The sequence below is a fragment of the Branchiostoma floridae genome, chromosome 9 (genome assembly GCF_000003815.2).
Source record: "Branchiostoma floridae strain S238N-H82 chromosome 9, Bfl_VNyyK, whole genome shotgun sequence".
Classification (NCBI taxonomy): domain Eukaryota; kingdom Metazoa; phylum Chordata; class Leptocardii; order Amphioxiformes; family Branchiostomatidae; genus Branchiostoma; species Branchiostoma floridae.
Genome location: NC_049987.1, coordinates 12,525,456 through 12,548,095, shown reverse-complemented (window position 1 = coordinate 12,548,095; position 22,640 = coordinate 12,525,456). Strand labels below are relative to the sequence as shown.

Genomic DNA, 22,640 nt, shown 5'->3' with positions numbered 1-22,640 from the left:
CGGGTAAGCTTTCCAGTCGCAGGGCACATACCGGTAAAGGCCTATACGTGTGCACAGCAGTGTTTTCCGTAGTCGCGCATGGTGATTTTTGACTGATCGCCGTGCAAAATTGAGAAAAGCCTAGAACTTCAGACGTACCAGAATTGTATTAAATAAATAGATAAATAGAAATAAATAAATAAATAAATTCTGGGTTCGTTCGTGGTCTGTGCAAACCGATGTGTGAAACAAGCATTGTTTGAGCTTAAATGATGTATAACATGTGGGGTTGTGAGATAGCGATGTGATAGTTACCTTCGCCAAGAACGTTAACTTTTTTTATTTTGGGTAGCGTTTGTATGTGCATGTGTGTGTTTGTAAAAGATCACCATAACTCGAGAACGCCTGGATGGATTGTATTGATATTTGGTATGTGGGTAGGTCTTGTTGAGACCTGGAAACGATTAGATTTTGGGTCCCCTAGCGGCATGTTACGGTACTGCAGCAGAACTTCCTGGTTTGATATCACGAGTTCTGGACATGTTGCGGCTATGAATTTTAAGTGGTAGACAGCTCTTGAAGCCGTGAGTAACATAAGTGGTATAGGTTTGGGCTCCCTAGCGGCTTGTTTTGGAACTGCAGGACAGGTTTAGTATCAGACTTTGAAAGGGAATAACTCAAGAACGGGTTGACGGATTGTTATGATTTTTGGTATGTGGATAGGTTACGTGATGCTTCATATAATTACATATCAATTATGCAGATTGAAAGCTAATTTGCATGATTAATTGGGAAATTGTCTAAACATTCTCAATTCAATTATAGGACCATCGCAACATGTGACCTTTGTAACTGAGTAAGAGAATATTGATAGTTATATATTATGCAAAATAAAGACCTAATTTGCATAATTAATGAGAAAATGCTTTACTGTCATTGTAGTAAGCTAGAGAAGATGATCAACTGATATGATTTATGTAAATGAGGGTCTGTTTTGTAAAATCGATGAGAAGCATTTACATTATTAGTTCACCCTTCACTCACAAGAGAACCCCTTTTGACAGCAATGCTCTCTGAACATTAATCGCCAGGCGAATGGAATACGACTATTAAAACCCATTACTAACAACAATCTTTGATACTTATAAACAATAAAACAGTCGCCATGGCAATAATTTTAATTGCCACACTTTTTCAGAGGTTGGGTCGGCTTTTATAGCAGATGTAGCAGTCTGGCTGGCTTGGGCCGTATTCATTGGTGTTTGCACGATTATCAGCCGTACAAACACCGCTACTATTAAAAAACGCCCAAACAAGTCCGCTTGGTACATCTGCTTGGATATTCCTGTCTCCTATCAAATGACCTCCCTGCCTCCGACCTACACTCCTACAGGTCATTTTGTATCCCAACTCTGAATTCGAATCTCATCGCACAAGTGGTTCAATATAGCTTGAACCCATTATTCCTATCCTGTGACGTAGGTATATCTCCATAGCACCAGCCCACGTCAGAACTGTGAGTTAACATTTGTGCAGTTACAAAGGTGAGCAGGTAATAAAAACATGTTTTACATGAAAGCACACGAGTCACGTGTGATTACGTCATGACTCACGGTCAGCTGACGACAAGAACTTTTAAGATGGCGGCCGGAGAGTAAAAAGGGCCGGGCAACTTCAGGTAAATGTTCGTCTTTTGTCGCTTATAGACGTTGTCATGTCCAGTAAAAGCATCTAGACTTGAGGATAAGTGTTTGGGGTCTAAGAATAGTGAATTGGGGTACACGCAGGGTTTTGAAAGTTGGTAAATGTATGCGGAAAGCCACTGTTTCGTTTTAGCTGAGTGATGTTTCGAAAATTATCCCCTGAAAATTATCATCACAACTTTTCCTTTGAGCTACAGCATTTAATTACGGCAACAAGACCATATGAGGATAAAGCCGACAGAATAGCGTTGTTGGTTTTGCTTTTGAAGTGAGAAAGGTCGCCGTAAATGCAGTGCAAACTAAATGTAAATGAAACATATTGGCTGACACTTTGGGCAATACCAATAGTAATTACTTTAACATGCAAATGTTGGCTTAAAAATGAGGGGAAAAAATCAATACTAAAAGTCCGTATTTCAAAAGTCTTGTGTAGAAAGTGTGTGTAAGGTTTGACATTTTGAATGGCATTATGCACAAATGATTAAAGGTCCTTTGCAAATTTGGGCCATGCTCGCCATGGCATCATCAACAGTGTTATTAAATCCCTGTAGAGATGGTGACCTAGTTAGATGTTAGAGTAGATTTCATGGGGATGATTTGCGCCAGAGGTCAAAACAGTTAATTGGCGCACAACCTCTGAATGTATTTCACCATTTGAACACATTCTACCAAAGTATGTGTCATGCATTCGCACACATAGTACTCATGTCCAGCATGTTCCAAAGTACATGTGGCTGATTGTAGATGGAAAACTTTGCAGCCAATGGAAGTATGAATTCATCTATTGGTAGCAGTACATTATTTAGCTGGCCGTAGAAGAAAATCTAAGTGATACCTACACAACTTTTCCTTGTTTTTGTTATTTCAGGAACCTTCAAGACATCAGAGTGACATCATTCATTTCTGCAAATTTCACAGTTGAGGGGCTTGAGTACAACATAATTCACCAGAAAATTAAATCTTTTTAGAAGATCTCTGTGAGAAAGTTTTAGAAATCAAAAGGAAGGAGTGTGCATTACTCCGTCAGTTTGGTTGCCATGGCAACTCTAGAGCACACCATCGCATCCCACGCCAGCGACGTTAACTGGGTGGCGTTCTCGAGCACGGTTCTGGCGTCATGTTCTGGGGACAAGACGGTGCGGCTGTGGGAGGTGGGCACATGGGCAGAACTGCCATGTTCACCACTGCTGGGACACAGCTACCCTGTGCACTGCTGCTGTTTTAGGTAACGGTTTGCTGCATGATGGAATGTCATTGTATACTGTAAATATTCAAATTTATGCAATGGTTTATTTGGCAGCTTTCACACTGACCTTTCCACCACCACAGACATGCATTTTATTTCGGAGTTGTATCAACTGTAAACTTAAAGCACCACGAAAACCTCCTTTCTCTTCCAACTGTGGAATAAAATCTCTGCAAAAATACATGAATTACAGTATTGTTGCATGCTATTTCAAAGTATTCAGGTTTTTTTTGTTGCATACTCCAGAAAAGGAATTTTACATGGTCTGAAGAACAACATTTTTTTTCTCCTACAGCTCCTTTGGTACCCAGCTTGCAACATGCAGTACGGATGGTACCATTAATCTGTGGGGGTCGAAGTCTGGGCAGCGCCTGACAACCCTGGCCCACCCCAGGAATAATGGGATGCGCACAGTCTCGTTCTCCCCTGACTCCAATGTGCTGGTTGCTGGCAGCGTGGACGGAACTCTGGTCTTATGGGATGCATACACAAAGGAGATGCTAAGGTTGGTCTCATACGAGGTAGGCAGATTCACGGGAATTGGAACGATTCCCGTGAGGGAAAAGCACCATACAGGGGGAGAGATTCCCGTGGCGGGAATCTCTCCACGGGGAAGCGCTGGTTCCCGTACGGGAATCTCTCCACCAGGAAGCAACGGGTCCCGGACGGGGACTCGCATTGTACCTACATTGCAGGCACGGGAATTTCACCTTCAAGCCGGCAGTTATCCGTACGGGAATTTCACCTGTGGGGGCTGGGCGATGTCCGCACGGGGCCGCCATAATTTTAAATTTTCTAACAATTTACTGGGTATTTTTATTGGTTCTTAATCGTATGATGGTACTTCATTTGTCAGTGCATTTATTCATCAGTAAATATCCTTGTAAGATTTTCTTACAACCGCACTGTTGTGGTGACATGATTTTGCAAAAAGATTTTGCAAAAGAACCACACGTTTTACTTACAAAGTTCTGTTATGTTTACAAATCACATCATGAGTTGTTTTTTTCCACTCCACAGGCGCTGAGAAAACCGTCGGCTACGCAGATGATTAAACACAAAGTAAAGGAGCAAACTTGTGTAGCCACGTTCAAGCTATGTGCGGTATATAAATGCCTCCATGCGTACGATTTCCAATTTGTATTGCCGACAAATGGCGAAACGTAAAACACCACGAAAACAGCCTTTGATTTAGTAGAACATGAAAATACTCGTAACTAATGCGTGGATAAATTGTTGATGTCCATATATGCGATCTTTTACCTGACGATGCCGGCAGATTATAAGGAAATTTTGCAGAGCCGCGGGTAGAAAAAGGTACACAAACAAACAAAATGGCGGCGGTAGCGTGGTTTGGTTTAGTTTGTTAGCAGTATCCCATAATTCAATACTGTAAATTTTGGCGTCAAATGAACGCTGTGTTACCAAGGAGTGTTACTACGCACCCATTTCATGCGATTGCCTGATCTTCTCGACAGTCCGGCATATAGATCCGGTAACGTCCGGAAAGGAGGGAATATATCGGAAGGGGCGAATATAGAATTGAGCAAGAAAGCATCTTCACGACACGGAAATTCATTCACAAAACTTTATTCTGACATTAGTACTTCTAGGGCAGGCTGCCGTTTTTAATGAAGATACTCAGTAACGTAGTTAACCTACAGTATTGTTAGCATGCGATGCTGTGCCGTACCGGATGAGAAGCTTGTGTATCTGGAATAATGTATCTTCGGTCAATACAAATACTACACGATAAAGTTGATAAACATGTACAAAAATATATATATATACATACAAAAAGAGAACCGGTGACTTGAAGAGTGACTTTAAACGTAAACAGAATTCGTTGCGTAACTTCAGAAAAAAAAAAAAACACTTCAGGTACTATTTTAGATATACACCGGAACTGTTGATAATCATACAAATAAACTACCATTTGTTTCCTACAATAATTAATACAATCTAAATTCCACGAAGTAAGTTGCGCTTCTCAAACAAAGGAAACATGGCGTCTCGGTACGGTATGGTGATGCTATCCCGTCATGCACTGTAAATCCAATTTATTGTCTACATAAGAATAATAAAATCAAATTTAATCGAGATCAGTATACGTAAGCCGTGTGACAAAGAAACGCGGGCTGTATTGAGTCAACTATGTATTGAGTCAAATATGTAGCTTGTTGGTTTTTGTTCATTTTTTCCCATTGAAAATGTAGCGTAGTGAATTTGTTGTTATGGCGGTGTTGCTGTAGATGTCCACAAATTTTCAAGTGGTGCGCGTGTTGCATACGATACATCCCTATGACATGTTCAATTTGCTGATTTGTGTAAATTTGCTGATTTGTGCGGTGTTGCTGTAGATGTGCACATATTTTAGTGCTGTGTTTTTGCCTAGAAATTCTCAGACAGACGTCATGTGTATATTGATTTTATTTATTTGCACATAAAAAGAAAGTACAGAGTAAAGTTAAAACATATAACATATAGATACAGTGCGGGAGAGAGGGAGAGGCCAAATGGGCTTATATATGCAGGCCCTCCTCCTAACATTACAAATACTAACAAGTGACCGTAGGTAACACACTTTGTGACGTAATTATAGTATGTCAGTTGTGTTGTTTTCGGTGGTGTGTGACATTGTGTTTATCATTTATCAACAACAATACTGTTACATTCCTCTGAAAAAAACAACCATTGGCCCGCGGCATCACATGTTGCCGTAAATTTACCATAGATATGTGATAATTATTATACTCAAAGTAGAACAAAATTTGTCAGGAATACCAGAAACAGTTGGTTGGTCCACGATGTCAGCTGTTGTCGTTACACCACGAACGAACATCTGTTCAATCACATCTGTAACTTCTGCCGCGTCAGTAATAACCGATGATATCGACAGTCCCAAACATCGAATACGATGAACAAAAAGAACGAAACGAAACCCAAATGATCCAAATTACAGAGAATATAGCGGCGATTTGGGAAATATTACGAGCGGGCGACATGCAAAAGAAACGTGCCGGTACAAGCACTAGTATTGCTCTCCCGGCATATTTGCCTTTCCCGTTGTATTCCCGGATAAAAATCGCGAATCGACAAAAAGACGCAGATTTTGTAGGGGTGATTTCTGAAATTATTTTATCGATTGCGGCAAACGGAACATAGAGATTTAGGTGCGAACACTCAACGCAAAAACAGTTCACAATACTAGTACTTTGTCGACGGAGGTTACCCTCCAGTCACAAAGTAACAAATTCGAGATGATTTTTGTCGAAATTTTGACTATTAAGTGAATACGTGCCATTGGGGTGGAGTGGCTCTTACGGAATCCATATTGATGCTTGTACAAGATATTATTTTCATTTAAATGTTTAAGAAGGCGGTTATAAACTACTAGTAGTTTTTCGAGCACCTTAGATATACAGGGTAGAACTGAAATTGGGCGGTAATTACTAACCAAGGTTTCATTGCTTTTAAATATGGGAATGACTTTAGCGATTTTAGTTGACATAGGGACCACGCCGTTCTGGATGGATAAAGTTGATATATGTACAAGAGGACAAATAACATAAGGTAGGGAAGTTTTGAGTTTTTTAGCACTGATTCCGTCGTGTCCGGCAGCGGAATCTTTCAGATTTCGTACTATATCTAAAACTTCAGCTGTAGATGGTGGTTCAAATGGGTATTGATGTAATCGAGAGGATCATTTGCCGCGTTTGGTATTTTGCTTTCCAGGGCAGGGCCGACATTCTTCGCACATCTTATTTTTATCCGCGATAGCTTGCAGCTTGGGGTCCGGTTTGTAATTTGTGTGGGACAGCTATAGATTTATCACAAGACACAACGATTTAATATGTTGTTGATTAAATTCCAAGTTTGCTTTAAATTTTTGGACGCTTCCGTAAAAATCATTTGTGTGGTAATAATAATTTTTAGCAATTCTTAAGATATGAATTGGTTTTTGACGTATTTCACATAGAGTTTTTTTTCTTAATTGACTTGAGCAGGCCACGGGTCAACCAGGGTTTTCTGTGGGAACTTTGGCCGATTTGTGTTGTTTTCATTGGAAATGATTCGTCAAAGAGTAAAGTAAATGAATTAAGAAATTTATCGTAAGCCAATTCTGTGTCTGTTTCTACCAAGACTGTCTGTTTCTACCAAGACTGGAGTCTTGTAATGTGTACTTACGGTCACCGACATGCATGTCAAATGTAAGGTCTTATGCATGTGAATATGGTTGTTTTCTTTTGTGTTCATTAAAAATGTACTGTAGTATGTATATTTGACATGTTGCAGATTTGCAGACGGCATTGTAGATTTTCAGTTTTGTATGTCCTTCTTATGTTTTTGCGTAAGTCTATGCTAAGTGACACTGTTTCGTTGTCGTAGGTGATGAACATCAGAAAAATATGTTTTTACCTTGGTCTGTTGACGCTTTTGTATATCCTTTTATTAGGCTGTGTTTATTTAATCTCTTTTTTTCATTTTTGGCGCAGATTGTGGCGCATGAAGGTGAAGCATGTAGACTATTGTCTTACCGAACTATTCCAACATGTTTTACATATGTTTGACATTTGCATAGGATCATGTTCAACCAGTTTTTCTTGATGGATGTGAAAATCTTTTTTCTTTTAGTCTTTTTCCGACAAGTTTATGTATCTTGCTGTTTCGTGTTTTTTTTTTGTGCTTCCATTGAAAATGTACCGTAGTATGTAAATTTACCGATTAGGTGCTTGCCGAGGTGTGTGTATTTTGAATGTGCTGCACTTACTTTTTCTAAGGCAGACGTCAAGTGTATATAGTAATGCCGTACCGACGGTCACCGACATGTATGTCTTATGCGATGCGTATCACTGTATGTCTTTTTTTTTTTGTGTTCATTGGTGTCTTTGAGGTTATGGTTCCGGTTCGGAGTTTTTTTTAGGATTTGGGGCCGATTTGACTGTCTCTGAGAAAAGCACTAACGCTTCTCAAAACACCGTTTTTCGGATAATTCAATGTTTCCGATGGAAAAGGGTGTGTTGTCGCTGACCGACAGACTCATTTGACATTTTCTGTAGAAATGTTATTTTTGGTAAAAACCATCAAAAATATATGCTTTTCATAAAAAAATTGCTAATTTGGGGCCATTTTTTACAGGCCGCTACACGGAAAAAATGAATTTTCCTGGGATAATGACTCATATGGCAATGAAGGTCAAGACTTCTTCTGTATACTGAGTAAAAATGAAAAAAAGTTATCCGATACGTTTTCCGCAAGCTCCGATGGCGCTAAAACACCCGAAACGCACATAGAACGCATGATCTGGGTAATCAGGCGACGAAACGCTTTACCGCTATCGCGCGCACTAATACCAGGAAGTGTTCGCCGCACGATCAAATCTCCGACACCATAAAACGCTACGAACAACAAGCATTTGGAGAAGTATAAAAGATTATAGACTTTTAAAGCGATAGCCGAAAAATCTACAGCTAAAACTATGGAGACAACCTCTGATTTGCGTCTTATTCTTAGGGACTATTTAGATATCTGGACACTTGAAATTCCGAACCGGAACCTTAAGAGGAATATTTTTTTCTCATTATACATTTTTATTACTTAAAAAGTTCATATCTACCATATATCCAAATTTGGTTTGTCTGCGATGGTTACTTTTCCCACAGGAGCGGTTTAAAGTCAAGTCAAAAACACTGTGTTTTGAGGCTGTCAGGCCTAGATGCATATTGGAACTACGTCATAATGGAGAAACATTAAAAAACTTGCTTTTTTCTGACATCGCTTTTCTGAAAACGGATAAAATGGGGTGCAAAGTCTGCCCATGAACTTGTCCGGTATGGTATGTGCACTCTCCGTCGTTTCGGTGCTGCACATCGGCAGAAAACCGTCTTAAAAAGTTGGCATCGCTGACGTCACGGAGTGACGTCAGCGGTTGCTCAAGGAAAACAGCAGGGGGGCGCGTTTTAAGTTCGTCGCTTGTAGGTATAATGAAGAATGTGCCAGATTTTGACATGGAGCGGCAGACCAGATCTCACACTTTCAGAATCAAACGCGTCCGACACCAAACTCTTAGCTACTTCGCCGTGAACGGCCCCTTAAGAAGCAAAATGCTCCTCAAATGTGTGTAAGAATGCATTCTTACACAGTGCAAAGCACAAACTGGATCTTATTGTCGGCGCTAGAAGCGGGCAGTTTGAATAAGCGCGGCAGAGATGTGTAGTACTTTTAGTAGGCTACTGCTACATACCACCGAAAGAAAAAAACATCGCTGCGTTAAGGAGCTATGAACCGAAAGTCAGTAAACCCAGTTTCGCCTTAAGTTAGGGCTTAAAGCATCAAGATTTCAGCTTTAATACCCATTTAAGTCATACTAATGAACGGCATCGCGAACATATGCGATAGGTGAACGACAAAGGTCGGCCCCAATCAAATGACATAGAGAATGATATGATTTTTCAAAAATCTGTCCGCCAGAAACGATTAAAGTTGCCCGTAATAGTAGTTCTAAGGGGGGGGGGGGGTGAAAAGGGGGGAGGGGGGCGCCAATAGCCTGTACATGAATATGCTGACTTTTTAACTAGAAAAATGCAAAACGGTGGTTTTTTTTGCATAATATCACGACATCTGATGACAACATTAAAATTCGTCGAAATTACGTCATCTATGACGTCATATAAGGTACAAGCGGCGCCCTATTAAGGTTCCGGTTCGGAGTTTTTTTTAGGATTTGGGGCCGATTTGACTGTCTCTGAGAAAAGCACTAACGCTTCTCAAAACACCGTTTTTCGGATAATTCAATGTTTCCGATGGAAAAGGGTGTGTTGTCGCTGACCGACAGACTCATTTGACATTTTCTGTAGAAATGTTATTTTTGGTAAAAACCATCAAAAATATATGCTTTTCATAAAAAAATTGCTAATTTGGGGCCATTTTTTACAGGCCGCTACACGGAAAAAATGAATTTTCCTGGGATAATGACTCATAAGGCAATGAAGGTCAAGACTTCTTCTGTATACTGAGTAAAAATGAAAAAAAGTTATCCGATACGTTTTCCGCAAGCTCCGATGGCGCTAAAACACCCAAAACGCACATAGAACGCATGATCTGGGTAATCAGGCGACGAAACGCTTTACCGCTATCGCGCGCACTAATACCAGGAAGTGTTCGCCGCACGATCAAATCTCCGACACCATAAAACGCTACGAACAACAAGCATTTGGAGAAGTATAAAAGATTATAGACTTTTAAAGCGATAGCCGAAAAATCTACAGCTAAAACTATGGAGACAACCTCTGATTTGCGTCTTATTCTTAGGGACTATTTAGATATCTGGACACTTGAAATTCCGAACCGGAACCTTATGAATATGTAATGAGGACACCATGACCCCATGACCCTATGAGTGTGACCCTTGACCTATGCATATGTAATTAGGCAGCGTGGGTTTCGATTTTGATGCCGAGTGCGATTACGTGGGTGCTGGGCCGGTGTTTGCTATTTAAAGTTTCAGGGCAGTTTAGCGTACGCAGATGTAAGCAACATTTAAAGTTGTCAACACCAAGCTCTTAAGGTCCATATCGAGTCTGCCCCATCCAAAGGTAAGTCTTTGTTTGTTTCTTTTGCATTCTCGGTAACAAAGTTGCTGTGATGTTTGGAACGCGATCTTATCGTATTTCGTTTTACTATACCTTTATCTGTGCAACTGTGAGATAAAAAAAATATCGATGATTTGTGGAGGTGATTGCTTTGACACCATAGTATATCAAAGTTCTTAGATATATTTCAATTTTCTTTGAAAAGTTTGATTCCAAGGAGGTTGAACCCTCCATGTTTGATCCCAAATGTCCCCGAGAGAACGCTTGCGCGCAAAGTCGCCCGGCAGCCCACTAGCGAAAATCCCCAGAGAAAAATCCTCATACTGCGAATGTTTATGACAGTGCAACGTTGTCTAGTTCAACGTTCTTTGAAATATCTAAACGTTGCGCGAAATATTTCAATTTTTTATTTGAACTGTCCCGGCGAGAACGCCTGCGCGCACCGTCGGTGCCGTCGGGTGAAATACCCGTCCGGGAACATTCGCTCCCGGTGGAGAGATTCCCATCTCAAGGACGTCCGGGAACCAGCGCTTTCCCGTGGAGAGATTCCCGTACGGGAAATGCACCGACTATACGGTGCGTTTCCCGTACGGGAAACTTTCCAATTCCCGTGACTCTGCTTACATGCTCATACAGATGTTTAACATCTCATACTGTAGTCTTCATGGTGGCTGCTTGACATACTGTACAGTTTAGATTGAGTGGTTGTTGAACGTATGGTACATTGTAACAATGTCCTTGTAGTCCAATGAGTAAAATTGGTAACCGGTCGTTTCGTTACATCGCCTTTTCGTTACAGTCGATTCGTTACATACGAAGTCATTTCGTTACACATGGGAAGGTCATTTCGTTACACATGGGAAGGTCATTTCGTTACACTTGATTATTATCCTATCTTGGTCGCATGTTAAACGCTATAAGTGTTTTCCTGTTATCTTTTTCAGGTTGATCTTCCTTGGTTGACATTAGAGACGTAACAGGACACTCAATTTTACGTTTGGTTTTGGTTATTGTTTGTTTTTATCGTTCGGTTTTGTTCCGTTCAGTGATACCAATAGACACATATCATTCATCCCTAACACGTCCCTGTTTCTCATATCTCTCTACTAACACTGTTCAATGTTTCTATATCTTCAACAAAGGGTATTCGATTAAGTTTTTACCGGGGAAATGCGAATTTCGGGAAAGGTAAGTCGGGGAATAATTTGCGGCTCGGCTTGGCTCCGATCCAAGATGGCGGCCCGACTGGGTCGGCTATCCCAGCATGCACAGCGATTGCAAGCTGACGTCATAGCCCATACGACGATACGTGGTAGGTGGTAGCAAACCCTTGCCTCGAGTCCAGTCTGGTTATCTTATCTTAACTGTGTAGTACTGTACTCTGAAGCAATAGACTCTAGCTGACTGCTATTCGATATACTTGAAATGAAACAACGAAACTGTCAACTGTGAAAATGAAACAAAATTTTATTGTCAAAATCGACGAAAGAAAATCAATATTCAAAAGTGCCTGATACTATCGTAATCACGGTAATTACAGGTTATTACAACTAATTACAAGTCACTATGTACAACTTTACAATGGAAAAAATGTTTGTCAATATCGGTAAAAGGAAATCAGTTTTTACAAGTCCCTTGTTGACAACTTATTTGCACATTTACATATTACAATTTACATATGACAAGACTGCCCTACTATCGTCATACAAGTTTGAAATACACATTACATTATACATAGATAGATTGCAACAAATCGGTCATTTACAAGTCGGTATGTACAACTTTACAATGGAAAAAATGGTTGTCAAAATCGGCAAAAGGAAATCAATATTTACATTATATTACATATACATATGACAAGACTGCCCTACTATCGTCATGCAAGTTTGAAATACACATTACATTATACATAGATAGATTGCAACAAATCGGTCATTTACAAGTCGGTATGTACAACTTTACAATGGAAAAAATGGTTGTCAAAATCGGCAAAAGGAAATCAATATTTACATTATATTACATATACATATGACAAGACTGCCCTACTATCGTCATGCAAGTTTGAAATACACATTACACTATACATAGATAGATTGCGACAAATCGGTAATTTACAACTCAGTATGTACAACTTTACAATAGAAAGATGTTTGTCAAAATCGGCAAAAGGAAATCAATATTTACAAGCTGAAAATTGTCCTGTGAAACTTTGTTACCCTACGAAATGGCGTGCCGGCTCAGGGCAGTAGTGGCTGCACGCTGAGAGCAGTTCGCGGGCAGTCTTCTGTCCGGTCTCGTACTGGGTCCACAGCTTGAAGATCTTTTCTTGTGCTGCCCTGCTGCTATCCTTTCAGCGTAATTTGTGGACACAAGTTGTACACAAGAAGGTGAAGAGTTTATCTCTCCCATATTTACAGTAGTTCTATATTAAACTCAGAACTATGAAACTAACGTCTTATTTTTGGCATGTAAGCGGTGTTGTGTTTGCCACGGTTCTAGTCATGAAAATTCCCCGCTTTATTTATTGTTGTAAACCTATTGCTGTTACAAATTGCATAGCCTTCCTTGTAGGGTTGGCGGAAACGGCTGCCCGGTCGGTCGGCGGAAACGGCTGCCCGGTCCGGTCCGGAGGTTGGTTTTGGGGGTTTCGAGTATACCAAATGTAAACAAGTGGCTTGTTATCGCAGCAGTAATTTAAGTGCATTTCTCGTGTAGGCTGACCCTACAATTTACAGTAGCACTAATATCGTAAACATTACCATAATTTCGGAAATTCGAAAACACAAACACGGCGAAATTTCGAACTTTGTACACGTTTTCGGTGAACACCAGATTTCGGTGCTACCAGCTCATTAACGCTAATAAGGTCGATAATGAGCCGCGCCGTGTCCTCACCGTAAGAACTGATTTGCGCCTTGATCTTTTTTTCTTTTCAAAAATGTAATCCCCAACACTAGTTTTATATTTATATACTCTGGAATGGGAAACTATAGGTTGGATTGATTTGATTCATCAGAAGTTTTCGGCATTCCATGCAGCGCACATTAACGTTAGGTCGTTGACCCCAAATACGCAGTGCGTGTGGCCACATGGATATGTGTGAGGCGCTTCTAATAGGGGACAGTTGATTACTGTAGTAAACTTAATTATTACTTGTTCTTCGGAATAGCTTTAGACAAATAAGATGTGGCTATTGATCAGAGTATGAGTCATTCGTGTTGAAGATTAATTGCTAACTAAGAATTTTTCTCGAGCCGACCGTGGCCATGTTGTTTATCGCGGTGTTATTTGGGCTCTAGCCGCTCTGCCGATCTGAGACTGGATGGGATTATGCTGACTTTCAGTGCTTTGACCACGAACACATTTATCAAATCCTTGGTTAAATCTTTATTATCTTTATTATCTTATCATTTCCGACATGTGAGAAGATAGTATCGGGATCAATCAAAGAATTGCTGTGGAGGAAATCTTCAGACACTGGTGAAATCACCATTTTTATCTTTCAAGAATTCAATGTGCGATGACAAGTTTGCTTACGAGGAGGAAAGACTACGGCGGAGCCGTTTTCGTGTGAAGTAACAAAATTATGTGAAAACATTGTACATAATTAATATATAATTGACTACATTAGTTTAAACCAGAACCTGACACAAAAAAATTGAATCCATGCGTTTGTAAATGTACATTTTAGTATTGATTTAACTAAATTTGAATTCTTTTACAGTTCTTAGAGATAGTTTCTCCTCGGACATGTCAGACAGCTCTGTGCGGTAGTGCTGTCAAAATTGATTGATTTTGTCGCTGGCGCCCGTGGCACATATGGTATACTAGATCAAAGGACCGCCACCCTGTACAACCTTGACGTAGCAAACATCTGACGTTCTGTACTGGGGGACGTTCGAATAGTAGCAGCTGGGAATGGGACAATCTTACCAAGAAATGTCAAATTAATTTTTTTTCAAAAGATGAGTAATTTGGCCAGCTTCCTTTGAACATCTAGCAACATTACATCTAACAACCGTTATGGAATATTTAAGTAGGCATTTTGTTTACTTCACTTACACTACTGTATGCAATACTGGAAACCCCCAAAACCAACCTCAGGACCGAACCGGGCAGCGGTTTCCGCCGACCGACCGGGCAGCCGTTTCCGCCAACCCTTCCTTGTATTTGTAAAGACCAATACGAGTACTACTCAGGTAATGTATCTTGACCCGACTTTGCATTGAATCTTTCATATTTATATTCAGTCAGAAATACACAACAAGACTATTGTACCATTTGTGTTCCCCACCGACCTTTGTCCTGTATACTATTACGTACATACGGTATTCACTATTACAGTACTACGTACGTGGTGGGAAGGAGGACAATGAACCCTTGCGTCATGCAATGCATGACGGTCTAGCATCAGTTGTCGGCATCAGAAAATATTCGTGTGTTTTGTAGGAAATGTACGAAAACATTATATTTTCTCCGTTTAAACTGGCGCATGGGTAGTGTTTAGTAAGAAAAAATGGTAAGGAAAGATATAAGCCTGAATTTTTTTCCTTGAAGGGGTATTGGATATCGTTTTATAGGCATTTTGTCGGCGCCGAACGGACCCGAAGCCTACGAAAGTGCGTGCCCGCCGGTCTATTAAACAACAATAGGTCTTTACTGCGCGCGCTGTATATCAACGATACTAAAGGCATCTAATCGTGATTTATTGTACACATCACAGCATATATGAGAAATGATCAAGTTACTACATAACAGATATATTATGTGTAATCTCTCCTTGGTTCAGATGACCGTTCAAGCCGACATGCAGCGTGGCCCGTCAGCGACTCCAGCGCTTAGCGGCGTTCAATATCTGCCGAAAAACAAGAAAAAGAAAGTGAATTTTGAGTCCCGGCTTTTTGTTACCACGAAAAGTAATACATTTGTAGTAAGAAGTACTATAACGGCCTGATATTAATCTGTAACGAAATGACTTCGTGATGTAACGAAATGACTTCGTGATGTAACGAAATGACTAATCATAGTGTAACGAAATGACTTCATGATGTAACGAAATGACTTGTAACGAAAAGACCATGTAACGAAACGACCTGTATTCAGTAAAATTGCATGTTTCAAAACTGTTATTAGATTTAGAGTTTAATCAACATTGAACATTTGTGAGACATGTCCAGGTAACTCCAACTCAGTCTGTTATTTAAAAAAAAACAGGCCTCTTAGCCATTAGCAGTCTATCCCAGCTAGCTACATGTAGTTGTTAGTGACTGACTTTGTGTTGTATACAGCCCACAGGGTCTGGGACCCCATGGCCCTGCTGTGTGAGTACATGTAGTACTAACTTCTTCATGTGTACTCCCAACATGACATGATCATTATTCCAACTCTACAGAGTAGCAAATCTGGAAGAGCTTGAGCACTGAGTCATGTAACCCTCTGACCTATCCCAGATACGCTTCATCCCAGAAGCGCTTCTGGGATAGAAGCACATGTAGGATGCAACACCCTCCTCATGATGACTTCTCCTTTGACCAATGCAGGGCAACGGACCATAAAGGATCATTGGAGTGCAATCATATACAAGTTTGTGTAGAAAGAAAGAATGGTAGAAATTAAATGGAATGTTACAGAACAGCAGAAGAAAAAGGCACACAAGCAGTAGAGCTACAAATTTTGCAGTAGTCTTCACCCAACCACCCTCGACCAAAATCTTGTGCTATATGCTGAGCTCCGATAATACTTGTTCTCTTCATGGTGTCGAACTGTTTTCCTTCCATGGTGTGACTAAGTGTGCACAATAGCTTGAAGGTGCTCAGGCCTTGCCAGTTTTGGTACAGAATCATCTCCCTCCTCCCCCTGTAATTGAATAATACCTCCCTTCTTCAGCACCCAAGTCCATCACAATTCCCTGAGCTCTAGAGAATAGGACAAAGTTAGCCTGATATAAATATACCTCCAACTTTGTGTCCCCTTCTGTTATAGATAGATGTCCTGAAAAATAAAGGCCTACTTCCTTCCTTTAAACAAGGACATCTATGTAGAGACTTAATGGCCATATTGTAGTCAACTCTACATAAGATACCTACAATTATTAGAAATAGCTTTTTACGTTTTTCCAAACGTCAGTAATGCATGAGAAGCTATTTGAGGAAAAATGACTCTATGTAACTAAATATGAACTTTCATCACATGAAAATATGTTGTGTGACCGTAATGTTGAAGTTAGAATTGCACCCTTGTTCCTCCAGTGTTATAGAGGCCCACGACACCTCCATCTGTGCCTGTGCATTCACTCCGGACGGCAACTTCCTGCTGTCGGGATCCATGGAGGGCAACATGAAGCTGTGGGATGGTCGCTATGGCAACAACAAGTGCCTATACTACCTGGCAGAAGGTCATGACCTTGGGGTCACCTGCTGTGTCTTTTCACCCACCTTTGGGTCAGCCAACCCAGGTGGGCTGGTCATATGTTTATTATTTTAGTTTGTGTGAAAAATTTAGCAGTCATCTTTCACATGATTGAATCTGTGATTGGATTTAGCTTGCAGCTGTGTACATGTCATTAAAAAATCTGGTCACTTTGTTTTGGGCAAGTTTTTTCTTTGTGTGCAGCCATTGACCCCAGTTTGGCTAATCATATGTTAGTAGAGCTTTAATAGCTTACAAATGTTTGCAGTTAATCTTAAAACATTATTAATTCCATTTCTTTAGATCCACTTTGCAGCTATTTCATTCAGAATAGGCAGCCTTGCCACTTCTTCAGAGCATGTTTTTTAAACATGTTTGAACCAATTTCTGCAGACAATCCCGTACCAGAAACCCAGCCCAGGATGCAGTACTTCATGCTGGCATCCTGTGGTGCAGACATGCTGGTGAAGTTATGGGATGTGCATGTCAGTCCTGGTAGGTAGAGTCATAGTCAATGTTTTTCTTTCAAGGAAATAAAATCATAGAATGTAACATCTGTTTCTCTCTTTTAGTACCAGACAATTTGTACAATTTATATGTGGTCTTAAGGAAGCTATGACATCATAATTTCATCCAATTCTTCTGATTCTGTCTGCCCAGGTTATGACATGAGGTTAAGGGTCAATCTCCAAGGTCATTCAGCGACAGTGAATGCCTGTGCCTTCAGCCCAGATGGCAAGAGACTGGCATCAGGGTAACTACCATCTCCAACAAGTCACTCATACCATCGTATTATAAGAAAATCCACTAGTGGTATTCCCATGGGTACACCACTAATCTTCCTGGACTTCTTAATTGGCAATTCATGCAAGCAACAATAACATACATACAGTGCAATCATAAAATATTTAGTATATACTATTACCGTAATGTTAGAATCAGTGATCAGAAACAAAATTCTAATTCAATCATCTTTCTCTTCACCCTTTAGATCAGTGGACCGAGCAGCAATAGTATGGAACCCTGTAAGTTTAACATCTTCCTGTGTCATGTACCAGACTAAGTGTTAACTAGACTAAGTGTCAAACCTGTACAAATGATGAATGTTGAATAGTTATATTATTTCTAGAAATTTCATTCCCAGATTGCTGTTTGAAATGCTGTTTCTATTTATCTGGCTTGTTGTGAAATTGCAAAACTTAATGTGAAGTTTTATTACAGAAATTTCCTGTCGTACATCATGTTTTAAATCTGTTTGATGTTTTGGGATATAGAAACAGTGAGATTGGAGGCAGTAGTCTTCTGTTATCTATGTCATTTCTCTTAACATAACTACTGCTTTTGTTCTTCAGTTAACTGGAGAGAAGCTGTACATGTTGACTGGTCACCCAAGGTAAGCTTCCTACCACTGTCATATGAGTATTCAATATTCATAGTATTTACATTGTACTTGTAAAGGTTGTGAGAACTTTTCCATTTTTACCCATAACACAGTAGATCAATGGATCGACAGAATTACAAGTGGGAGACCACCCAGACATATTCATACCATCCTGACTGCTATCTCATAATATCGGTAAAATGAGCAATTCTGTCAGATCACAGTCTCAATGGTGACATATTCAGCTATACCTCACTGAAAAACAAATGGGTTTTCCCATGAATAAGTTACTGGGAAAGTCTGTACTTTGATATTTTTCAGGGGGTGAATATACAGATGTTATGAGATGCAATTTTTCTCCAAGACTTAGTCGTTTTCATCTGACTGTACCATCCGATTACCATCAGGGATCCTTACATTTACTGCATCCAGACAATTTTTTTCAGGGCAGTGCATGTAGTAATCAAATGGTACCCAGGCTAGTTTTCATCTTAGTTTGGTGCTAAATTTTGGATTTGAAATGCAGAAGAAATAAATTAACGTTTCCTTCCATAAGAGCTTGTTGTTTTTCCCGTGTTACAGATGTGTGACAACAGTTGCCTTCTCCCTGGATGGGATGTACCTGGCTACAGGCTGTATGGACAGAACTGTCAGGATATGGAGGCTGGTGGACGGGCCAGCTGTTATCCCCGTACAAGGTACCGTAGACTCATGTATTATAGGATAAATTGGGAAAGGAGGTTCGCACTTGAAACAATACTGTAGTACACCTAGTAACTGTTGTAACTTTGTGTTGTCATGAATTTATAGTGGCCAGGAAAATAAAACCAATAAGCATTCTAAGATTTACAGTAATCATGGTTGTCAGCTAATTGGTTCCTTGCCAGTTCATACTTAGTCAACTGACTTTGTGTACCCTCTAACGAGACAGTGTACACACATTTTATCTATGTCAGTTGCTTGACAGAGGAGGACACAATGAAAGCTATACTACTAGTATAAATATTGAATGACATATGTTCCAGACATTTCATATGACTGGCATGTTTTCAGAAGGAGCCAGCAAGACTGAAAGCCAAACAGAAATGCTAGTGGATGTACAAGATGCTGCAACTCCAATCAAGGCACAGCAGACAACAGAAGCAGCCCAACCAAAGAGAAAGCCACTCTCTGATTGGTCTGTGGAGGAAGTCTGCAGTTGGCTGAGAGAAAAGGGTTTGGAACATCACGTCGAGACGTTCAGAGAAAATGAGATTGATGGAAATGAACTAAAACAGCTGACCAACGAGACACTGTCAAAAGATCTTGGAATAGGTGGGAGGTTTTGTTTATATTTTTGAAACTGCACAATTATACACATTACCTATGTGATATTCACAACAATCATTGCCTAATAGATGTTTGTCAGCACTTGTTTTGTAGGCTATCAATGAAAATGATTATAGATATTGCAACTATATCAATTACAACTGTAAATATTACCCTTAATTATGCTGTATAATATGCTGTACAAAGCACCAGGAAAAAGATGTCAATACCCACCTCTGCACAAGGATCACCTGACCAAAGTGACCACTTTTTGATGGTCCCTTATGTAATCTTTCCTAGTGACCCAACAAGCATGCATTAACAATGCTGTCAAATGTGACTACCTGCTGTCAAATGTGACTCTGAGTGGTCTTCTTGGGCAGCTTTGACTGAATGTAATGTCCTTGAATACACACACTGTTTACTAAAGTGTAACACCACTTTCCCCCCATGACAGCTGCACTAGGACAGAGGAACAAGATCCTGAGAGGAATCAAGGCTCTGCAGGAGTCCGAGAGCTCCTCCACTTCAGGGCAGGCGCAGGCAAACCTCGCTGCATTAGCCTCAGCACTGCCCCCTCAACTCATGCAGAACCTGCCGGCCCTCGTCAGCACCTTTGCCCCCTCCCTGATGGCCAACATGGCACAATCTGCTGGGCCAACTGTCACCGCTTCAAAAGGAGCCACGCCACAAGGTTGGTACACCAATAGTTAATTCAATGTGTTTGTTTTGTACAGTATTTAGCTCTGGCTTACTTATTATCTCCATGATAAATGGAGGTGTTGTTTTTATCATGTTTGTGTGTTTGTTTACAGATATTTTCATCGTAACTTAAGAGCCTCTGGATGGTGTGTGATGATATTTGGTATGTGGGCAGGTCTTAGGAAGATGAATTTCAAGATTAATTTTGGGCCCTCTGGTGGCCATCCTTGGTACTGCAAAAGGACTTCCTTTTTTCCTGGACATTCTATGGTATTGATTTTTTTGTGGCAGACAGCTTTTCATATAAGGAAGAAGTTGGTAAGGCTTGTGCCCCCTATCAGCTTCCTATGAAACTGCAGGGGCAGTTTTGTTTAAATCTTTCTAGGAGGATATGAGTCAGTGAGAAAATAGGCGTAAAGCACCTTTCTCAAGGGCACACATTCAAACACAAAACCCTCTAATAACACCTTAACTGTACCACTTGTATCTTACAGCATCATCCGACGACAAGGTCCCAGACGAGTACCTGTGTCCGATCTCGCGAGAGATTATGGTGGACCCTGTCATCGCCTCCGACGGCTACACGTACGAGCGCAAGTCGATCGAGTCATGGCTGCAGAAGGGGAAGATGACGAGTCCGATGACCAACGCCCTCCTGCCCAACATGAACCTTACTCCTAACAGAATGCTGAAGATGCTGATACAGAGGCACTTTGGTAGTCAGTGACAGCATCGACCAGGATTATCTAGAATAGATAATATAGATATGATACATGTATGGAGGATAGATTTTGTTTCTGAATCAGTACAACAAAGGTAAAACCTGATCAATGTTTGAATGATCATTTGATAAGGTTTTCAACACAAATGACCCTCTACTTGTGCAGGTGATTTTTTGGACTTGAATGTACTGTACTATGTTCTCCCTCCTTCAATTCTTGGACAGTATTGTGAATTTGTGATATAACAAATGTTAGGAGTTAAATTCTGTTGGTCACTGATTCAGATATAGATATATTTATAATCATCCATTTTTATACAATCAGAAAATCTTACATCAAGTCCTTTGTAAATATTGGTATATTTGTACATTGTGAGAAGCCTTGAACATAAGCTGAAACATGCAGAATCTGCATTGATATCCCTTTGACTTTCTTGTTCCTTGCAAGATACAAAATGTACATTAAAGAAGGTTACCAACAACTTTTTACTTTGTCAATGATCTGGCACATACACTGTTGTTTTTCATGAGATTTTTGTTTTTCCATTGTGTATGTATAACATTGGTCTGAACTGTTCACACAAGAGTAATGCCAGCAAGGTCAGGTGAGATGTTGCTAAGAACGTGTGTGCTCTGGTTTTTTACCTATGGAATACCATGAAATACTTTACCTGGGACTGTGAACAATATCATAGGCATGGTGTTTGGTAAATGATCATTGTGATTCAACATCAAGTTGTGAATTCTCTGGAGATGTGCCCCTGATGGAGACAGTGTGGTCAAACTTGTATGTGACCACCTCTGCATAAGGACCACCTGGGCAATTAAACATTTTATTGTGGTCAATTATTTTTCTTAATGACTCAAACTTGAAGAATCTTGTGTACTGTGAACATTTACTTTCTTTAAGTCCCTTGAGTGGTCACGTTAGCCATGATGCCATTACTATATAATAGCATTCATCACATTCCAACTATAATGCTCCAAAAGGTTTTATTTCAAAAACAGATTTAATGCTCCAAAACAATGTAGCAAAGTCAACACTTTGTTACAGTGCTTTAATTTCAATTTGTCTGATCAGAGTTTTCCTTTCTGATATCCTGATACTTGTACATGTGAGTTTTCAAGGGCAGTTTTGTTTAACTTAAATACTCTGTACCACTGTCATAGTGTCCATTGTAATTTTGAAAGTAAACAAGTATACATTGGTGCAGATACAAACATGTTATTTGATATTTCATAATTTGTAAATATGGCTACATACAACTCAGATTTGTATCTGGGGAACATCTTTTCATTGTAAGCTAGATCTAAAGAACATTCAGATTTTTTTTGAACATTTCAATCATTATGTCAAAACATAAGACCTGTATGTATGTTATACTATAAACAATGATTATATGAGACTTTGTTGAGCTTATAACAAAGTGTTGGGTTTCTCTTCTATTGATAGCTTTTATTAATGTAGTCTTTTCATTTATAAAATCTGTTATTGTCTTTCTATGACAATAGATAATATATTGAATATCTCAATGATCATCAGAGTCTCCCTGGTCATGTTTTCTTGATGGAAAATTTTGTTCAATTTCGTAATTAACAT

At 39.9% G+C, this 22,640-nt stretch overlaps 1 protein-coding gene across 3 annotated transcripts; it reads left to right on the top strand.

Moving 5' to 3' along the window:
* Positions 1–1,563: 1,563 nt before the first annotated feature.
* Positions 1,564–22,564, top strand: LOC118423205 (WD repeat, SAM and U-box domain-containing protein 1-like). Of its 3 annotated transcripts, none has more exons than XM_035831262.1 (13): positions 1,564–1,657; positions 2,551–2,907; positions 3,224–3,433; positions 15,809–15,841; positions 16,769–16,974; positions 17,322–17,423; positions 17,589–17,682; positions 17,920–17,953; positions 18,281–18,321; positions 18,892–19,007; positions 19,366–19,623; positions 20,075–20,311; positions 20,814–22,564. In XM_035831262.1, the coding sequence occupies exons 2-13, from the start codon at positions 2,720–2,722 to the stop codon at positions 21,044–21,046; spliced, it is 1,752 nt and encodes a 583-aa protein (XP_035687155.1). In that variant the 5' UTR covers positions 1,564–1,657; positions 2,551–2,719; the 3' UTR covers positions 21,047–22,564. The 3 variants fall into 3 exon arrangements, with proteins under 3 accessions (XP_035687155.1, XP_035687154.1, XP_035687156.1); XM_035831261.1 differs by having other exon boundaries at positions 19,363–19,623; XM_035831263.1 differs by lacking the exon at positions 15,809–15,841 and having other exon boundaries at positions 19,363–19,623.
* The last annotated feature ends 76 nt before the right edge of the window (positions 22,565–22,640 follow it).

Coding starts and splice junctions, on each gene's coding strand:
- LOC118423205 (XM_035831261.1), top strand. CDS start 2,720: ATGGCAACTCTAGAGCACACCATCGCATCCCACGCCAGCGACGTTAAC. Junction 19,008..19,362: donor AGCTGTTATCCCCGTACAAG/GTACCGTAGACT, acceptor GCATGTTTTCAG/AAGGAGCCAGCAAGACTGAA. Junction 20,312..20,813: donor AAAAGGAGCCACGCCACAAG/GTTGGTACACCA, acceptor TGTATCTTACAG/CATCATCCGACGACAAGGTC.